Below are 16,110 nucleotides of genomic sequence, written 5' to 3'. Positions count from 1 at the left end.
TTCTTCTGTCCTTGGCTTATATCAACATGGCCTTTTGCATCAGACTAATGTAGTGTCTCTGTCTGGTTCTCTTGCACCAGTTTAGAACATTCTTTATTGAAAATAACTTGACCTACTTTCCATGGTAAATTCCTAAGCAGGCAAAAGTTATAGACCAATTGTCCCAAAAGGCCCACAGTCGTCCCTAGCTACATACCATTGGTTCAGCCCCAGGCAAAGGAGACTGCCCCCTTGCCAGGCTGACCCCCAGTGCTTTAGCTTTCTTCTGGATCCTGGGGGTCCAAGAGCCTGAGCCAGCTGCTGGCTCTGTGTTGGGGATAATCCCCTGCAGGCCCCTCTTGCTCAGCTCTCTGGCTGCAGGCCCTCTCGGCTCTGTCTCAGCTCTGCAAGCAGCAGCATCCTGCTGAAGGGCTGCTGCTTACAGCCTGCTCTGCCCGCAGCTGCTCCCATCCCTGCCTTGCTCCCAGCTCAGCCTGCAGCCCCACCGAAAATCTCCAGCGTCGGCTTCCCACCCCCACCCAGCTCCCCACACAACCCCTGCAGTGCCGGCTTCCTGACCCTCTCTGCTCCCATCCCAACCCTTCCAGTGCCTGCTTCCTGTTCTCTCCCGGGTCCCAACACAAACCCTCCAGTGCCTGCTTCCTGCCCCTCCCTGCTCCTCACCCAAGCTGTCCAGTGCCTGATTCCTGCCCCCTCCCAGCTCCCCACATAACCCCTCCAGCGCCTGCTTCCTGCCCCTTGCAGCTCCCCACACAACCCGTCCAGTGCCTGCTTCCTGCCCCTCACTGCTCCCCACACAACCCCTCGAGCGCCTAATTCCTGCCCCTCCCTGCTCCCCACACAAGCCCTCCAGCACCAGCTTCCTGTCCCTCCCTGCTCCCCACATGACCCCTCCAGCGCCTGATTCCTTCCCCCTCCCCACACAGCCCCTCCAGTGCCTCCTTCCTGTGCCCTCCCCACACAACCCTTCCAGCACCTGCTTCCTGCCCCTTACTCCTCTCAACAAAACCCCCTCCAGCACCTGATTCCTGCCCCAGCCCTGTTCTGTATAATTTCTGGTGGTGCTCAGAACGGGTCCAAGTCCCGCTCCCATCCCCCACAGCTGCCTAAGACTCTGGAGGGAGTTTGGGTACTGGGTGAGGGATCTGGGCTGGGACAGGGGGTTGGGGTGCAGGAGAGGGTGAGGGGTGTGGCGCTTATCTTGGGTGGCTCCTGAAAGCAACCTGCACACCACTCTGGCAGCTGCCCTTAGGTGGGAGGTGCGGGGGTCTCCGCTCACTGCTGCCCACAGGCACTGCCCCCACAGCTGCCATTGGCCGCAGTTCCTGGCCAATGGGAGCTACGGAGTCGGCACTCGGGGCGGGGGTAGCGTGCGGAGACACACCCCCTCTGGGGTTGCAAGGATGTGCCGGCTGCTTCCGGGAGTTTTGCGGAGTGAGGGTGGGCAGGATGCAGCCTTACTCCCACTACACTGCCCAATACCTGTTCCCACAGACACTCCAGTGCCTGCTCCATGCCCCTCCCTGCTCCCCACAAAACCCCTCCAGCGCCTGCTCCCTGACCCTCCCTGCTCCCCACACAACCCCTCCAGTGCCTGCTTCCCACCCCGTCCCTGCTCCCCACAAAACCTCTCCAGCGCCTCTTTCCTACCCCCTCCCCACAGAACCTCTCCAGTGCCTGCTTCTGATCCCTTCTCCCCTCACAACACAACCCCTCTAGCACCTGCTTCCTGCCTCCTCACTGCTCCCCACACAACCCCTCCAGCGCCTGCTTCCTGTCCCACCCCACTCCCCACAGAACCCCTCCAGCACCTGATTCCTGCCCCTCTCTGTTCCCCACACAACCCTTCAAGCCCCTGCTTCCTGTCCCTCCCTGCTCCCCACAAAACCCCTCCAGCACCTCCTTCCTGCCCCTCTCTGCTCACCACACAACCCCTCCAGTGCCTGCTTCCTGTCCCTCCCTGCTCCCCACCCCACCGCTCCAGCGCTTGCTTCCCACCCCCTCCCTGCTCCCCACACAGCCCCTCCAGTGTGGGCTTCCCACCCCGTCCTTGCTCGCCACAGAACCTCTCCAGCGCCTGCTTCCCACCCCCTCCCTGCTCCCCACAAAACTTCTCCAGCTCATGCTTGCTGCCCCTCCCTGTTCCCCTCAGAACTCCTCCAACGTCTCCTTCCTGTCCCTCCATGCTCCCCACACAAACCCTCCAGCACCTCTTTCCTGCCCCCTCCACACACAAACCCTCCAATGCCTGCTTCTGACCTGTTCTCTCCTCCCAGCATAACCCCTCCAGCACCTGCTTCCTTCCCCCTCCTCGCTGCCTGCACAATCGCTCCAGTGCCTGCTTCCTGCCCCCTTACTGCTTTGCACAGAGGTCCTCCAGTGCCTGCCTCCTGCCCCTTCCAGCTCCCCATACAACTCTTCTAGCACCTGCTTCCTGCCCCTTTAGTGCTCCGTACATAACCCCTCCGGCATCTGCTTACCTGCCCCACTCCGTGTTTCCCACGGGCCCATCCAGCCTGTCCTGGTGTGGCTGCTGATATTCCAGAGAGCGGTCACTTCCAGGGTTTGACCTTTGTCAGAGAATTTCTGCTCCATCCCGTTTCCACTAAGAGTGGAGTCTGGGTCTGTGGGGGTTCAGACATCAGCAGGGTGGGGGTCAATGGACCTGTAGTGGCTTCATGAGGGCATTTCCCTTAGGCAAGTAGCCACCCCAATGAGACAAACTAGTTCAAAATGCTTTTTCTCCTTGCTTAGCAAACCTGATTTCCGCTCCTCAGACTCCATCCTGCTGAAGTCAGCACAATCCAGCAAACCCAGAGTGTAGGCGGGAGCAGGACCAGCCTGTTCTGTGCCCCTCCCAAGGGGTGCTGGTTTGAGGTCAGAGATGGATGGGAGGGTTGGTGTCTGGAAATCATGATGTCACTTTGCAGCATGGAGCAGCAATTTGAGGTGGATGGAATTCTCTGGGAATGTCTGTGCTGCAGTGAGGTAGAGCCAATGATTACTGGGCGTGGGGGCGCAGTGTGTGGACAGCGTGCCACTATGCAATCCAGAGAAACGATCCTCCCCTGCCAGCTACTACCAGGCTCTACTGCCATCTCCTATTCTGTGCACAGCCCTGCTGCCCAGCCGAGTGGGCACAGAGCGCCGCTTCAGCTGTTAGGGTTTCTAAGAAAAACTGCAGTTTGATTTTACTCATTTCAAAGGGAAGAGATGGGGGCACCAAGTCCCCCCTGTGCTGGCAGGTGCCACGCCCAAAGCTGGTGTGGTCTGCTCAGCATAGGGGGCAGTGCAGAATTGGTACAGCAGTTCCTACCCCATCCCTCTCAGTAGTAGTCATAGGGGGCATGAGAAGAAAGGGGCATGACTGGGGCTTCCCAGTGCAATTTCTAGTTGCTGTCATAGTCCCTTTGGGCCATTGGCAGGTGGTGTAATTTAGAGCAGCCTCATGCTGTTCTAACTCAGGCTGCAGGGAACCAGCCTGATTTAGCATTCCCAGCCTGATCCATGCTGTGCACTGTCCCAGAGCCAACAGTGTGGCTCTGAATCTCCCCCTTTCTGTAACGGTGCTGCTGGCAGAGTGGGGGGAGGGGTCTCTTGGGACAAGGGGGCAGGGAGCAGCCCCACAAGGCCTAGTAGAGGCTCTGAGCTCTAGCTCCAAGGAATGGACCAAACTGAGCTGCTCGAGGAGGCTGAATTGCTGGGGGACTTCACCAATGAGCAGCCATGTCTCCCTGCTGAGGAAGGCCCAGCATGGCAAAGCGCTGTGGCACTTGTGTGTGATGTTCACACCACGTAATGTGCTCAGGCTGTAGTCCGTGACTAAGGCAGCCTCAGCCCCAGGATCATGGGCCCCACAATCATGGCCTCCAGAGGTGGATGATTTTGCTCTGAGTGTTTTGGTGATGCCCAGCTTGGTGCTCAGCTGCAGACTCTGCTGTGCACTTTGTGATCTGGGGAGGTAGATTTAGAGGTGAAGCAGGGAAGCTGTCCCTGAGCATTGGGGCGGGGCCGGCAGTGACTCCATCATGAGTGGTGCACTCAGTGGGCTTAGGAGCAGGTGCCCTATGGGTCAGGGTTCATATTGGTGCACACAAGTGTAACTGGTTGATCGGGACGGGGCACGTACGAGGCTGACTGATGGGGCTGAATGTACATAAAACATTCTCTCTTAGGAGCTTCTCTTTCCAATTTTACCATACAGCAGAGAAGGGTTCAAGCACAGCTGCTGATGTATAAAATATTTTTCATCAGCAGTAGCACTTCTACCCCCAAGAGGTCCATCCCTCACTCTCCTCACCAGCCCCACCTTCGCTAAGCATTGCAAATGCCAAGGAATTTAATACACAGAAATGGCTGTCAAGCAGTGCAGGGTGTAATGCACACAGTGTGCCTGACAGAAGCCCACAAAAGGCAATAAAGAGCTAAGCCACCTAGCATGCCTGTCCCTCCACTCCTCCCACCACAGGCACATACCTTGCTATTACCACAAGGACTATGCACCACATATCATAACCTTAACTCTGCCCCACCTGCCCGCAGCCCTTCTGCGCACAGCCCTTTCCCAAACTGCCCTCTCCCAGCACAACCACATAATAATGCACCAAACACCCACAACTACTGGTTTTGGGGGGAAATGTTCTGGTAAAGTGGTGTATCCGCAAGAGTAAAAGGGGGTGAAATGAAGGTTGTGGTGTGTGGTCTAGGGTAATGGCACACTGTGTCTCTGGGGCTGAAGGGTTAGGTGGCTTAGCTTTACATTGCCTTGCTTTCGTGGGTTTCTGTCAGGCCTTTTGTGTGCAACACCGCCCAGACTGCTTCACAACAGAGTTTTTGTGTGTTAATCTCACTAGCAGCCAGTTGAATGCTGGAGAGATTCCATTCCCATCCAGGCTGAAGTGCAAAGCACGGCACTTTTGTTACCCTGAGTGATCTCGCTTCCAAAAATTCTTCTTTTCTTGTAGTTAATTTCAGCCAGGGGTTAAAAGGAACCCTGGAGCCATCCTTTCAGCCAACTAGCCATTGCTGCAGCGGTTCTGGTTCTCTTTCCCTTTCCTTTTAATGAGATAAAAATCAGGGGTATTAGCCTGCAGCCTGAAAATGGACTGACCTCTAAAGCCAGCCCCTGGGAACTCCTTGCTCCCCCCGGCAGGCTGCCCCAGGCATTCGACAGGCTCACATTCTCCTTTCCTCATTAAGTATTTTTACCTTTGCTATGTGTAAATGGATCCAACACTCAAGTACACTGTGAAATGCTGGAACCTCATCTGCAGCACATACTTGTACCATCATTATATACAGCCCAGCTGTCTATGATTACACACCTAGCACATGCCCCATGTGTAATATATCCTACACTCAATATACAGTTCTATCCTCACATACACAATGCAACTGTTTGACATACAGCATTCCTCATATACAGTGTATACTCAGCTCACACACAGCGCATACACTCAGGGCCAGATTAGGGGGAGGAAATGATGGTATTCAAGATCCTCCTACAATCCCCAGCTCCATGTGACTGGAAGTTTCTGCAGAAATGATCATTAGTGAAATATTAATGTTGGAATTGCAGTGGTCATTGTTGGGCTTCAGAATGAACAATAAAATGAATGGCTCAGTGCTCTTGTTTTGGTCAGCATTTGTCTGCAGACTGAGGAAGACAGCCCTGCATTGCTTCACACTCATTGAGTTGTCTTTGCAGTTGTAAAACTAGAAATATTTTTTTTTTAAACAAAAGCTCCAATTCTGCAGGAAGCGATTGAATAGAAGGAAGTGAGTAAGCCATGAATGTGCTGCTGAACAGCTGGTATGCCCTAACATAACTAACCATAGCCTCATACGCAGACAGATGTTACAGCCATCTTGGGGGATCGAACCCTAGCTTCTCAGCACCTGGAACACAGGCACTGCCTCTTGAGCTAAAAGGTGGTTTCCTTTAGCTGTGAGGTGGTATGAGCCATTAGATGGAGACATGATCACAAACACTAAGTCCATGTATTACACTAACACTAAGCACCAGCCCCTGCAAACACCCTAACAACATACACTATCAACATCCTGGTATGTGCAACATATAATTTAGAAAAGATCATAGGAACTGTATGTCCCTGTTGTCACATATGCATCCCATACTGTACCTCATACGCAATATAAGCCCATAGCATTGCTTATCCCTACTATTCACAACAGTCTTTCCACTAGCAAAAAATTAAGTACTGATGACCTTGACAAATTAAACAAGGACAAGGTGTGCTGCTTAAAGGGCAACAAGTCAGACCAACTATGGTATAGATCCACTCTTCCATTTCCCAGCTAAACACACTCAGCAATGTGGCTGTGTATTTTGGCCATCATGTAACATCTCCTTTTATCTCATAAAGGAAAAATACGAAGAAAGATTCCTGCAAGATGAGATGGTTTCTCAGCAAATCAACTCTGTCGAGTCCCTGCAGCAGCTGCTTCCCGCTCCAGAGGCAATGAAACCAAAACAGCCCTTGCAGAGGAAGATGCATGTGCGGAGCCGGCTTCCTTCCAAGCCCACCATCATTCGAGGCATCACCTATTACAAGGCCAAGTTCACGGAGTCAGAAAATGACCTAGAGGAACGTGAGTTGTGTTTGCAGCCATGGCTGGCTTCATGGAATTGGAGATCTGGGCCTCTTAGCAATGGGGTGGGTAAAGTCTGTAGCCAATCAGCCTCTTCCCCACTCAGCAGCCTGGCTGTCCAAGCTGCGTACAAGATTGTACCTTTTCAAAATGTGACCCTGTGAGAGAATAGTCATAAGTGAATGTGTGAGGGAGAAGCTAGGGTCCTGGGTTCCATGGACCAGTTAGGTTCTGCATCACCAGGCCGTTCATTCTAATGATATCTGCATTCCCTGCAAGCCATTCAGCCTACCCCCACCACTGGCTCTCTGACATCTTACGGGCACCTCTGCAGAAAGTGTGAGGAGGGATTTGAAGGAGCACGCGGCTTGGTTCCATGTACATGGAGCAGTGTGGAAGAAAGCACCACACATTTGTGGGAGAAGCAGCCAAATGGGCATTTAGGGCTGGCATCGCTGGCAAAGCAGAGGAGGCAGGGACAATGAAAAACAAGAGAGAAGTGTGGAGGAGCAGATGTGTGAAGATGAGTGAGTACAAGACACTGAAAGGAGCAGGGAAGGGATTGAAAAGGATGGATGAGGTGCTCAAAGTGATGGGCTGCAGAGATAATCTTAGCATAGTCTACATAGCTATTGTTAGAGCACTAGCATGAGCCCTGCAAGCCCCAGTCTATTGATCCAGGCTGGGAGACTTGCTACTGTGGGCTGCATAGACGTACTCTAAGTGACCTGGGACAGAGGAAGCAGCTAGTCCATGTGCCACCTTAGAATCAGAGAATATTAGGGTTGGAAGAGACCTCAGGAGGTTATCTAGTCCAATCCCCTGCTCAAAGCAGGGCCAACACCAACTAAATCATCCCAGGCAGGACTTAAAAACCTCAAAGGATGGAGATTCCATCACCTCCCTAGGTAACCCATTCCAGTGCTTCATCACCCTCCTAGTGAAAGTGTTTCCTAATATCCAACCTAGACCTCCCCCACTGCAACTTGAGACCATTGCTTCTTGTTCTGTCATCTGCCGCCACTGAGAACAGCCAAGCTGTTGGAACCCCCCTTCAGGTAGTCGAAGGCTGCTATCAAATCCCCCCCCCCCCCACTCTTCTCTTCTGCAGACTAAATAACCCCAGTTCCCTCAGCCTCTCCTGGTAAGTCATGTGCCCTAGCCCCCTAATCATTTTTATTGCCCTCCACTGGACTCTCTCCAATTTGTCCACATCCCTTCTGTAGTGGAGGGGGGGGACCAAAACTGAATACAATACTCCAGGTCTGGCCTCACCAGTGCCAAACAGAGGGGAATAATCACTTCCCTTGATCTGCTGGCAATTCTCCTACTAATACAGTCCAATATGCCGTTGGCCTTCTTGACAACAAGGGCACACTGCTGATGCATATCCAGCTTCTCATCCACTGTAATCCCCAGGTCCTTTTCTGCAGAACTGCTGCTTAGCCAGTCGGTCCCCAGCCTGTAGTGGTGTATGGGATTCTTCCTTCCTAAGTGCAGGACTCTGATGAGGTTCAACAAGGACAAGTGCAGATTTCTTTTATTCCAGTCCTCCAGTTTGTCTAGACCTTGGACCCTATCCCTCCAACATATCTACCTCTCCCCTCAGTTTAGTGTCATCTGCGAACTTGCTTAGTGTCATCACTACCTGTTGAGCCCAACAATCTGAACAGCTTTCTATCCACCTTATTGGATGGATGGATTCATACAATCCATACTACTTTAACTTGCTGGCAAGAATACTGCGGGAGACCGTATCAAAAGCTTTACTAAAGTCAAGATAGATCACATCCACTGCTTTCCCCATATCCACAGAGCCAGTTATCTCATCATAGAAGGCAATCAGTTTGGTCAGACATGACTTGCCCTTGGTGAATCCATGTTGACTGTTCCTGATCACCTTCCTCTCCTCTAAGTGCTTCAAAATGGATTTCTTGAGGACCTGGATTTTGCCGGGGACGGAAGTGATGCTGACCGGTCTGTAGTTCCCCGGGTTCTCTTTCTTAAATATGGGCACTATATTTGCCTTTTTCCAATTGTCCAGGACCTCCCCCCATCGCCATGAATTTTCAAAGATAATGGCCAATGGCTCTGCAATCACATCAGCCAACTCCCTCAGCACCCTCGGATGCATTCGATCTGGACCCATGGACTTGTGCATGTCCAGCTTTTCTAAATAGTCCTTAACCTGTTCTTTCACCACTGAGGGCTGCTCACCTCCTCCCCATACGGTGTTGCCCAGTGCAGCAGTCTGGGAGCTGACCTTGTCTGTGAAGACCGAGGCAAAAAAAAGCATTGAGTACTTCAGCTTTGTCCACATCATCTCTCACTATGTTGCCTCCCCCATTCAGTAAGGATCCCACACTTTCCCTGACCACCTTCTTGTTGCTAACATAACTGTAGAAACCGTTCTTGTTACCCTTCACAACCCTTACTAGCTGCAACTCCAATCAAGCCTTGGCCTTCCTGATTATACCCCTGCATGCTCTAGCAATATTTTTAACTCCTCCCTAGTCATCTGTCCGAATTTCTACTTCTTGTAAGCTTCCTTTTTGAGTTTAAACTCACCAAAGATTTCACTGTTAAGGCAAACTGGTCATCTGCCATATTTGCTATTCTTTCTGCACATCAGGATGGTCTGTTCCTGTGTCCTCAATAAGGCTTCTTTAAAATACAGCCAGCTCTCCTGGCCTCCTTTGCCCCTCATATTAGCCTCCCAGGGGATCCTGCCCATTAGTTCCCTGAGGGAGTCAAAGTCTGCTTTTCTGAAGTCCAGGGTCCATATTTTGCTACTCTCCTTTCTTCCTTTTGTCAGGATCCTGACCTCAACCATCTCATGGTCACTGCTGCCTCGGTTGCCACCCACTTCTACTTCCCCTACCAATTCTTCCCTGTTTGTAAGCAGCAGGACAAGAGGAGCGTGGCCCCTACTTGGTTCCTCCAGCACTTGTACCAGGAAGTTGTCCCCAACACTCTCCAAAAACTTCCAGGATTGTCTGTGCATTGCTATATTCCTCTCCCAGGAGATGTCAAGGTGATTAAAGTCCCCCATGAGAACCAGGGCCTGTGATCTGGAAACTTCAGTTAGTTGTCTGAAGAAAGCCTCATCTACCTCATCCTTTTGATCTAGTGGTCTATAGCACATACCCTTCTCTAAAAGGGAGAGCTAGAAATGAAGGAAGCCAAAACAACATGGAAAGAGAAGTGTTTGACAGGCAAAGACCCATCTGCACTAGATGTGGCTGAGAACATGGAACAGAAAAAATATTTTGCTACAGTGTGTCACAGAGTTAGAGCCCAGAGCGTCTGTTCACTGGGAGAACAGCAAAGCAATAACCTAGATTATTTGGTGGGCACAATGATAGCTGCACAAATGTGACTAAACAGTATTGTCAGAATTGCACTCTTTAAACTTTCACACTGGAGAGTAATACAGTGTTACTGTGCAGTAGCTAAGGGGATATGGAACTCTTACCAAAAAGAAAAGGAGTACTTGTGGCACCTTAAGTACTCCTTTTCTTTTTGCGACTACAGACTAACACGGCTGCTACTCTGAAACTCATCGTTTTCTTTAAAACTCAATACAATAAATGCAAATTCATCACCTGTGTTAGGACAGAAAATCAGCCTAGCCAGGAAGTTAGGTAAAAACACATTTACTGAAAATGGCTCACTATGAACCAGAGGCAACAGACAGTACATAGAATTCCACCTGTCTCCCAAGGGCTGTCGTATCTGGAAGGAGACTGCAAATCACAAAACTACAGTGATGCATTCAATGAGAGAAATTCCATTGACCTTAATGGAGGAAATAAAAACAGAGTTTGAAAATATGAAAAGCTGGGAGCGATTGAAAGTGTAAAAGACCTGGGTAAATGACATGGGTGGAATTGAAAAGGCAGTTAAAGTGCAGATGTGCATTGATAAGGGTGAGTTTACATTATGTGGCATTGTCTAACTGTTGAAAAGGAGACTGCTAAGCTCTCAGAAGCCAAAATAGCCTCTGAATTACATGTTTAAGCAAATGCCAGTTGGCTGTTATATTCTGGAGTGCAAGCTAGACCAGTGGTTCTCAACTTATTACACATTGTGAGCCACATTTGAAGCCCACAGTGTGTTACCTGGGCTGCAGAGGCCGGGTGGCAGGGCAACGGCAGCCCGGACCCTGACACTGGACCCCCGCCCCACAGGGCCGGCCAGCTGCCCACCCGACCCTCACCACGCAGCTGCCCCAAACCCTACGTGGCTGGTCGGCAGCCCCAGACTCCCACTACATGGCTGCCACAGACCCTCACCATGTGGCTGCTGCAATCCCTGGCCTGCAGGCCGCCCTTTAGCACACAGCTGAGCTGAGCTGCAGCTGTGTGCTAATTGGGCTGCAAACTGCTGAGCTAGACCAATGAGGGGTTGTGTCACTGCCTGCCCTGGAACCTACATGCCCCAAAGGTTCTGCTGCTGTGCTTCTCTTGTCTGGATGTGCCCAGCCAACAGATAAGCCCGCACTGAGTGTCTGTGGGTTAAGCAGCTCTGATTCCAGCAGCCAAGTTGGCACCCCCCAGCCACACTCTGATTCACCTGGCAAAGTGACCTCAACACACACATCAATCCCAATTGTCCCCCAAACCATCTGCCCTGAAGTGTCCAGCCCTCTCCTGAGGCACTCAGAGGAATAATACTGTGTGTTCACCCCTGTAAGGAGACAAAAGCACATCACTGCTTATTAGCTTAGCTGGGGGAAATACACCCTTCCCTAAGTACAGGACTAAATTTGTTTATTTGAAAAATAAAACATGTTTATTAACAAAAGGACATAGGTTAGGGGATACCAAGTAGAAGGAATAAAGTTAGGATTGTAAACCATCAACAGTAAAAATAAGCTTTCTAACGGCAAAGACCTAAATTAACAAGCTACAGTCTTTTGCCAACCTTCATTCCTAGAGATTTCAGCCCCCCTGGCTGAAGGGCCCAGCATTCTCACCTTGCAAGACCTCTGGACCCTGGTGTCTGTCCCGTGATGGATGCCAAGATGGCTTCTTTTCCCTCCATACAGCTTCCCAAACTCTGTGTTTGTGTACTGTTCTTCCCTTCCTGTGGCCTGCCCAGCCCCCTGCCGATTCATATGTCAATGGAGCTTTCATTGTTTTTGGTCACACCTTGCTTAATCTCATTGGAGACAGGTAGATAGCTGCCTTTCCTCCCGTCTGGGTGGGAACCTATTTCTCCCTATGTTTGGTCACAGACTTTTAAAGCATCATATCAGTGAATATCCGTATTTCCTCCTATTGCGCTAATACAAACACTTCACGATGATACTAATTACTAGTGTCATAAGCTTTCAGACAAGCCCTTTCCTGATACACTTTGATAGTACAGTAATATTTCCTATAATCAGATGATGTAATTACTTATCAGTAGAGATCCAGCTCCCCCATCTTTACAGACCAGTAAACCTTTGCAATGTATGCTCTGAAAAGTAAATTGCAGACCACGCTTCTTTTTCCTGCTGGGGTATAGATACCATGCTGTCTCCTCCCCCACTTGTTAGCTTACTAGAGTTGTTTACTCTTTTACATATGTAAATGGACCTTCATTATCCTTACCTGAGGACCAGAATGATCAGAAAACTGCTTATTCCTTTGTCTAGGGCATGCTGTGCTTATGCATTGCTTGCCAAACACATTTTAAGAATATAATTCTAGCCTACGTCCATAACTTCTGCAGAAAAGGACCTGGGGATTACAGTGGACGAGAAGCTGGATATGAGTCAGCAGTGTGCCCTCGTTGCGAAGAAGGCCAACGGCATATTGGGCTGTATTAGTAGGAACATTGCCAGAAGATCAAGGGAAGTGATTATTCCCCTCTATTTGGCACTGGTGAGGCCACACCTGGAGTATTGCATCCAGTTTTGGTCCCCCCACTACAGAAGGGATGTGGAGAAATTGGAGAGAGTCCAGTGGAGGGCAACTAAAATGATTAGGGGGCTGGGGCACATGGCTTATGAGGAGAGGCTGAGGGAACTGGGGTTATTTAATCTGCAGAAGAGGCAGGATTTGATAGCAGCCTTCAATTACCTGAAGGGCGGTTCCAAAGAGGATGGAGCTCGGCTGTTCTCAATGGCGGCAGATGATGGAACAAGGAGCAGTGGTCTCAAGTTGCAGTGGGGGAGGTTTAGGTTGGATATTAGGAAAAACTATTTCACTAAGAGGGTGGTGAAGCACTAGAGTGGGTTACCTAGGGAGGTGGTGGAATCTCCATCCTTAGAGGTTTTTAAGGCCTGGCTTGACAAAGCCTTGGCTGGGATGATTTAGTTGGTGTTGGTCCTGCTTTGAGCTGGGGATTGGACTAGATGGCCTCCTGAAGTCTCTTCCAACCCTAATATTCTACAATTCTATGAACTCTTTGTACACAGCCTGTATGTACATCATGCAAGAATATTAATGATCAGTGAGCTATTAGTTTTCCAGTGTCTTCCATGCCACCTTTTAGATACAGATTATGACACCAGTGTTAGGTGTAGTGAGTATGTCAGGCCAGACAAGAGCTGCTGAACCAGTGTCCCAGTAATTAATACTGCCCCAAGACAGTCTGAAGAGCATTTGCACAGCTACCTGAGGGGATTAAAAAAGTTTAAATGATAATGGATAGTGTTTGAATTTGGGCTGAACATCTTACAGAGCACAATGCAAAATGCTGTAGGAAGCAAGAGGAAGCCTTAAAATGTTATAAATTGGTGTAATAGAAATTTTCTGTATTGGACATAAAATGAGCAAGGGTGTCTTGACTGCTGACCCAAACACAATAAAAGCAAGAGTTGAAATGCTTGCTTCAGAATTGAAAGTGGGTCTGCAGAGGTTTAGGAGGTTAGTAAACTAATTGGAAAAATTAATGCCCAAACTATCTGTGGATCATAAACTTGGAAGGAAATTGGTGGGGGAATGACCTTTCCTGTCCCTGGGAAATCAGACCCAAACAGCCATTGAATACTGGTCTCCCTTCACCAGTTTTCAAGTACTCTGTTATTCAGCCATTTGTGCTGTCAACTAGAGGCATTTTCTGAAGGCCCAGGAGCAGGCCTTCTGCAGGAAGGGCAGCCAGTTGCATTCACACTGAGATCCCCAAACAGGGAAGAAGGAAACCAATTCCATATTGAAAAGCAGATGCTGGCAATGGATGTGTTGTCTTAAATCCCACATAGATGAGTATGAGAAAAAACCATTAAGGCACTTACTATAGACTTCTGGAAAACAATCTATGGGTTTAACACCCTCATGAATCGAGTGTATGATGTTGAATTTACAAATCTATATGAACACATTAGCAGAGCAGTAAACAGACCACCACCTAACAGCCATACTGATGACTATGAACCTCCTGTGTGTGATATCTAGCACGCTTTCCAAATTCACAGAATTTCAGATTGAATACACTGATGAATAGGACCTCTCTTGGGTAGGGAGTGGTTTTTCGTATAAGCTGAAATAGATGGATTTACAGTGATCAGCCAAAGAAAGGACAGGGCTACATTTGCGGTGGATATCAAAGGCCAGGGCAGACTAAGCCTCCACTGACCCAGGCTGTGGCCCTGCCCATATTCTGCCCTGAGGCCTCCCCCTCTACCCTTAAGTGGGCGGGGGCTCAGCTCCAGCCGGCAGCCTGGAGCTTGGGCCTGCTGGCACCCACGGCAGCACTCAGGCTGGCCAAGGGGGTCGGGCCAGCAGCCTGGGGTGGTGCTGGGGCCAGCCCAGCTCTGGGAAGTTGGCTGGGGAGGGCGGCCCAGGGCTCCTCCGGCCACAGGTGCAACTGAGGGCTCCTCTGGCTGAAGGGGGTGGGACTTCAGGTGAAAGGGGTGCAGTCAGAGGGGTAGCCTCGCCAAAGGGGAGGTTCACCTGCCATCCATGCAGGGCTAAGTCCCAAACTGACACCATACTGGCTATTTAGGGAAGCAATTAGTTAGGGAAACACTTACCTGAAGGAGTAGGACTGATTTTTCCAGCAGCACTGAAAGAAAGTGCCTAGCAGTTATCTAGGAACTGAAAACGATATGTGGAGGGCAAGGGACTAGACTGGGAAACACACTCAGACAGTTCCTTGTGATGATATAATATAGCAGGTTCATACACAGCTCTTACAGCGGGTTACAGAGGTGGTCAGCGTCTTTATTCCCAAAACTGAAGCACAGAGAAGGGGTCCACGGTCACCCAGCAGGCCACTGACAGAGCCAGGACTAGAACACAGGTTTCTGAGCTCTACATCCATGCCCGACCTGGTACCTGATACTGGCTCCCAGTATGATACACATATTTGCTTCAAGAGAGCATACTCTAAAGAGCCAGTCCTGGGTCATTACCTCCCAGAGAGAAAATGGCAAAGGCTAAGAGGGGCCTTTGAACTGAACAAAGGTTCCTATTTGTTAGTTTTGAAATCTCCAGGAACGCAGCCTAGTAATTGCTCAATAGCAAACACAAGCAAGTGGCCTGCTGATTCCCCATAGGGCTTAAAAAACCCAAGCTGCTGAAAGCCCGCGCCCAGTATTGCCAGCCCCAGACAGTCAGAAATCACAAGTCTTACCCAAAAATCAGGGGCTTGGGTGTTCTGGTGTTTTTAAAGTTTAAGTCACATTTTTTGTTTTTTGCCCTTCCCCGCCATCCCCACCCCTCACAAACGTACATCGAGTCCAGCAGTTTTTGCCCCTACTGCAGGAGCTTATCTCAGCTTGGAGATGCTTTGTGCTAGGCACTGGACAAACTGAGCAAGAGCCATTGCCTGCCCTGAAGAGCTGACTGGCCAGTGCAGAGCAAAGTGATGCCATAAGTCCTGTGCCCAGCTGCACTGTCCAGCAGTCACAGCCTATGCCTCACATGGCTTCGCATGCAGTTCTAGGGAATCTGGTGTTCATACAGCTTCACAACAGATCCTGGCACCCATCCTTCCCCTGAGCTGCCTGGGAGGAAGGGGGTTTGCAGTGGGGAGGGGGATGATGGGAGTTAGCTATAGGCAAACTAAACACCTGCCTAGGGAGGTAGATTCTGCCTAGGGTGACCAGGCCAAACCTGAGTGAGTGGTGCTGCAGCCTGCAAGAGTTGGCCTCCCTCACTTCTACCATAACCACTCACCATGCCCCCACTCCCTTCCTGGAAGTCTGATGCACCCCTGTGTGGAGAACCTCTGTCCTAGAGGCTGAGCAGGGCAGGGGAAGAATACAGATGTCCTGCCTAAGACAGCAGATTGTCTTGAGCAACCTCTGCTCTGTGTAGCAGTTCCACCATCAGGGAGCTCCCCTCTCTGCACACTGGAAGTGGCAAAATATCCCTCCAATCCATGCTTCTCAGTCTCAAATCCACTGACAACTGCACCCTTCTCTTAAAGGGACAGCCCCCCTTACCAAAATACAAATAATAAACATGCAACAGTAAAACAAATATTAACACAACATCCACATTCATAGCTAAATGAATCATAGAATATCAGGGTTGGAAGGGACCTCAGGAGGTCATCTAG

At 50.2% G+C, this 16,110-nt stretch overlaps 1 protein-coding gene across 3 annotated transcripts in view; it reads left to right on the top strand.

Moving 5' to 3' along the window:
- Window positions 1–16,110, top strand: part of OLFML2B (olfactomedin like 2B) — a 98,480-nt gene that overhangs the window by 50,024 nt on the left and 32,346 nt on the right. For all 3 annotated transcript variants that reach the window (XM_007056301.4, XM_037907194.2, XM_043552965.1), the window contains one exon: window positions 6,387–6,612. In XM_007056301.4, coding sequence (XP_007056363.3) covers window positions 6,387–6,612 — 226 coding nt within the window. The remainder of the gene's footprint in view (window positions 1–6,386; window positions 6,613–16,110) is intronic.

The sequence above is a fragment of the Chelonia mydas genome, chromosome 8, assembly GCF_015237465.2.
Source record: "Chelonia mydas isolate rCheMyd1 chromosome 8, rCheMyd1.pri.v2, whole genome shotgun sequence".
Classification (NCBI taxonomy): Eukaryota; Metazoa; Chordata; order Testudines; family Cheloniidae; genus Chelonia; species Chelonia mydas.
This window is presented reverse-complemented; position numbering and strand designations above follow the sequence as displayed.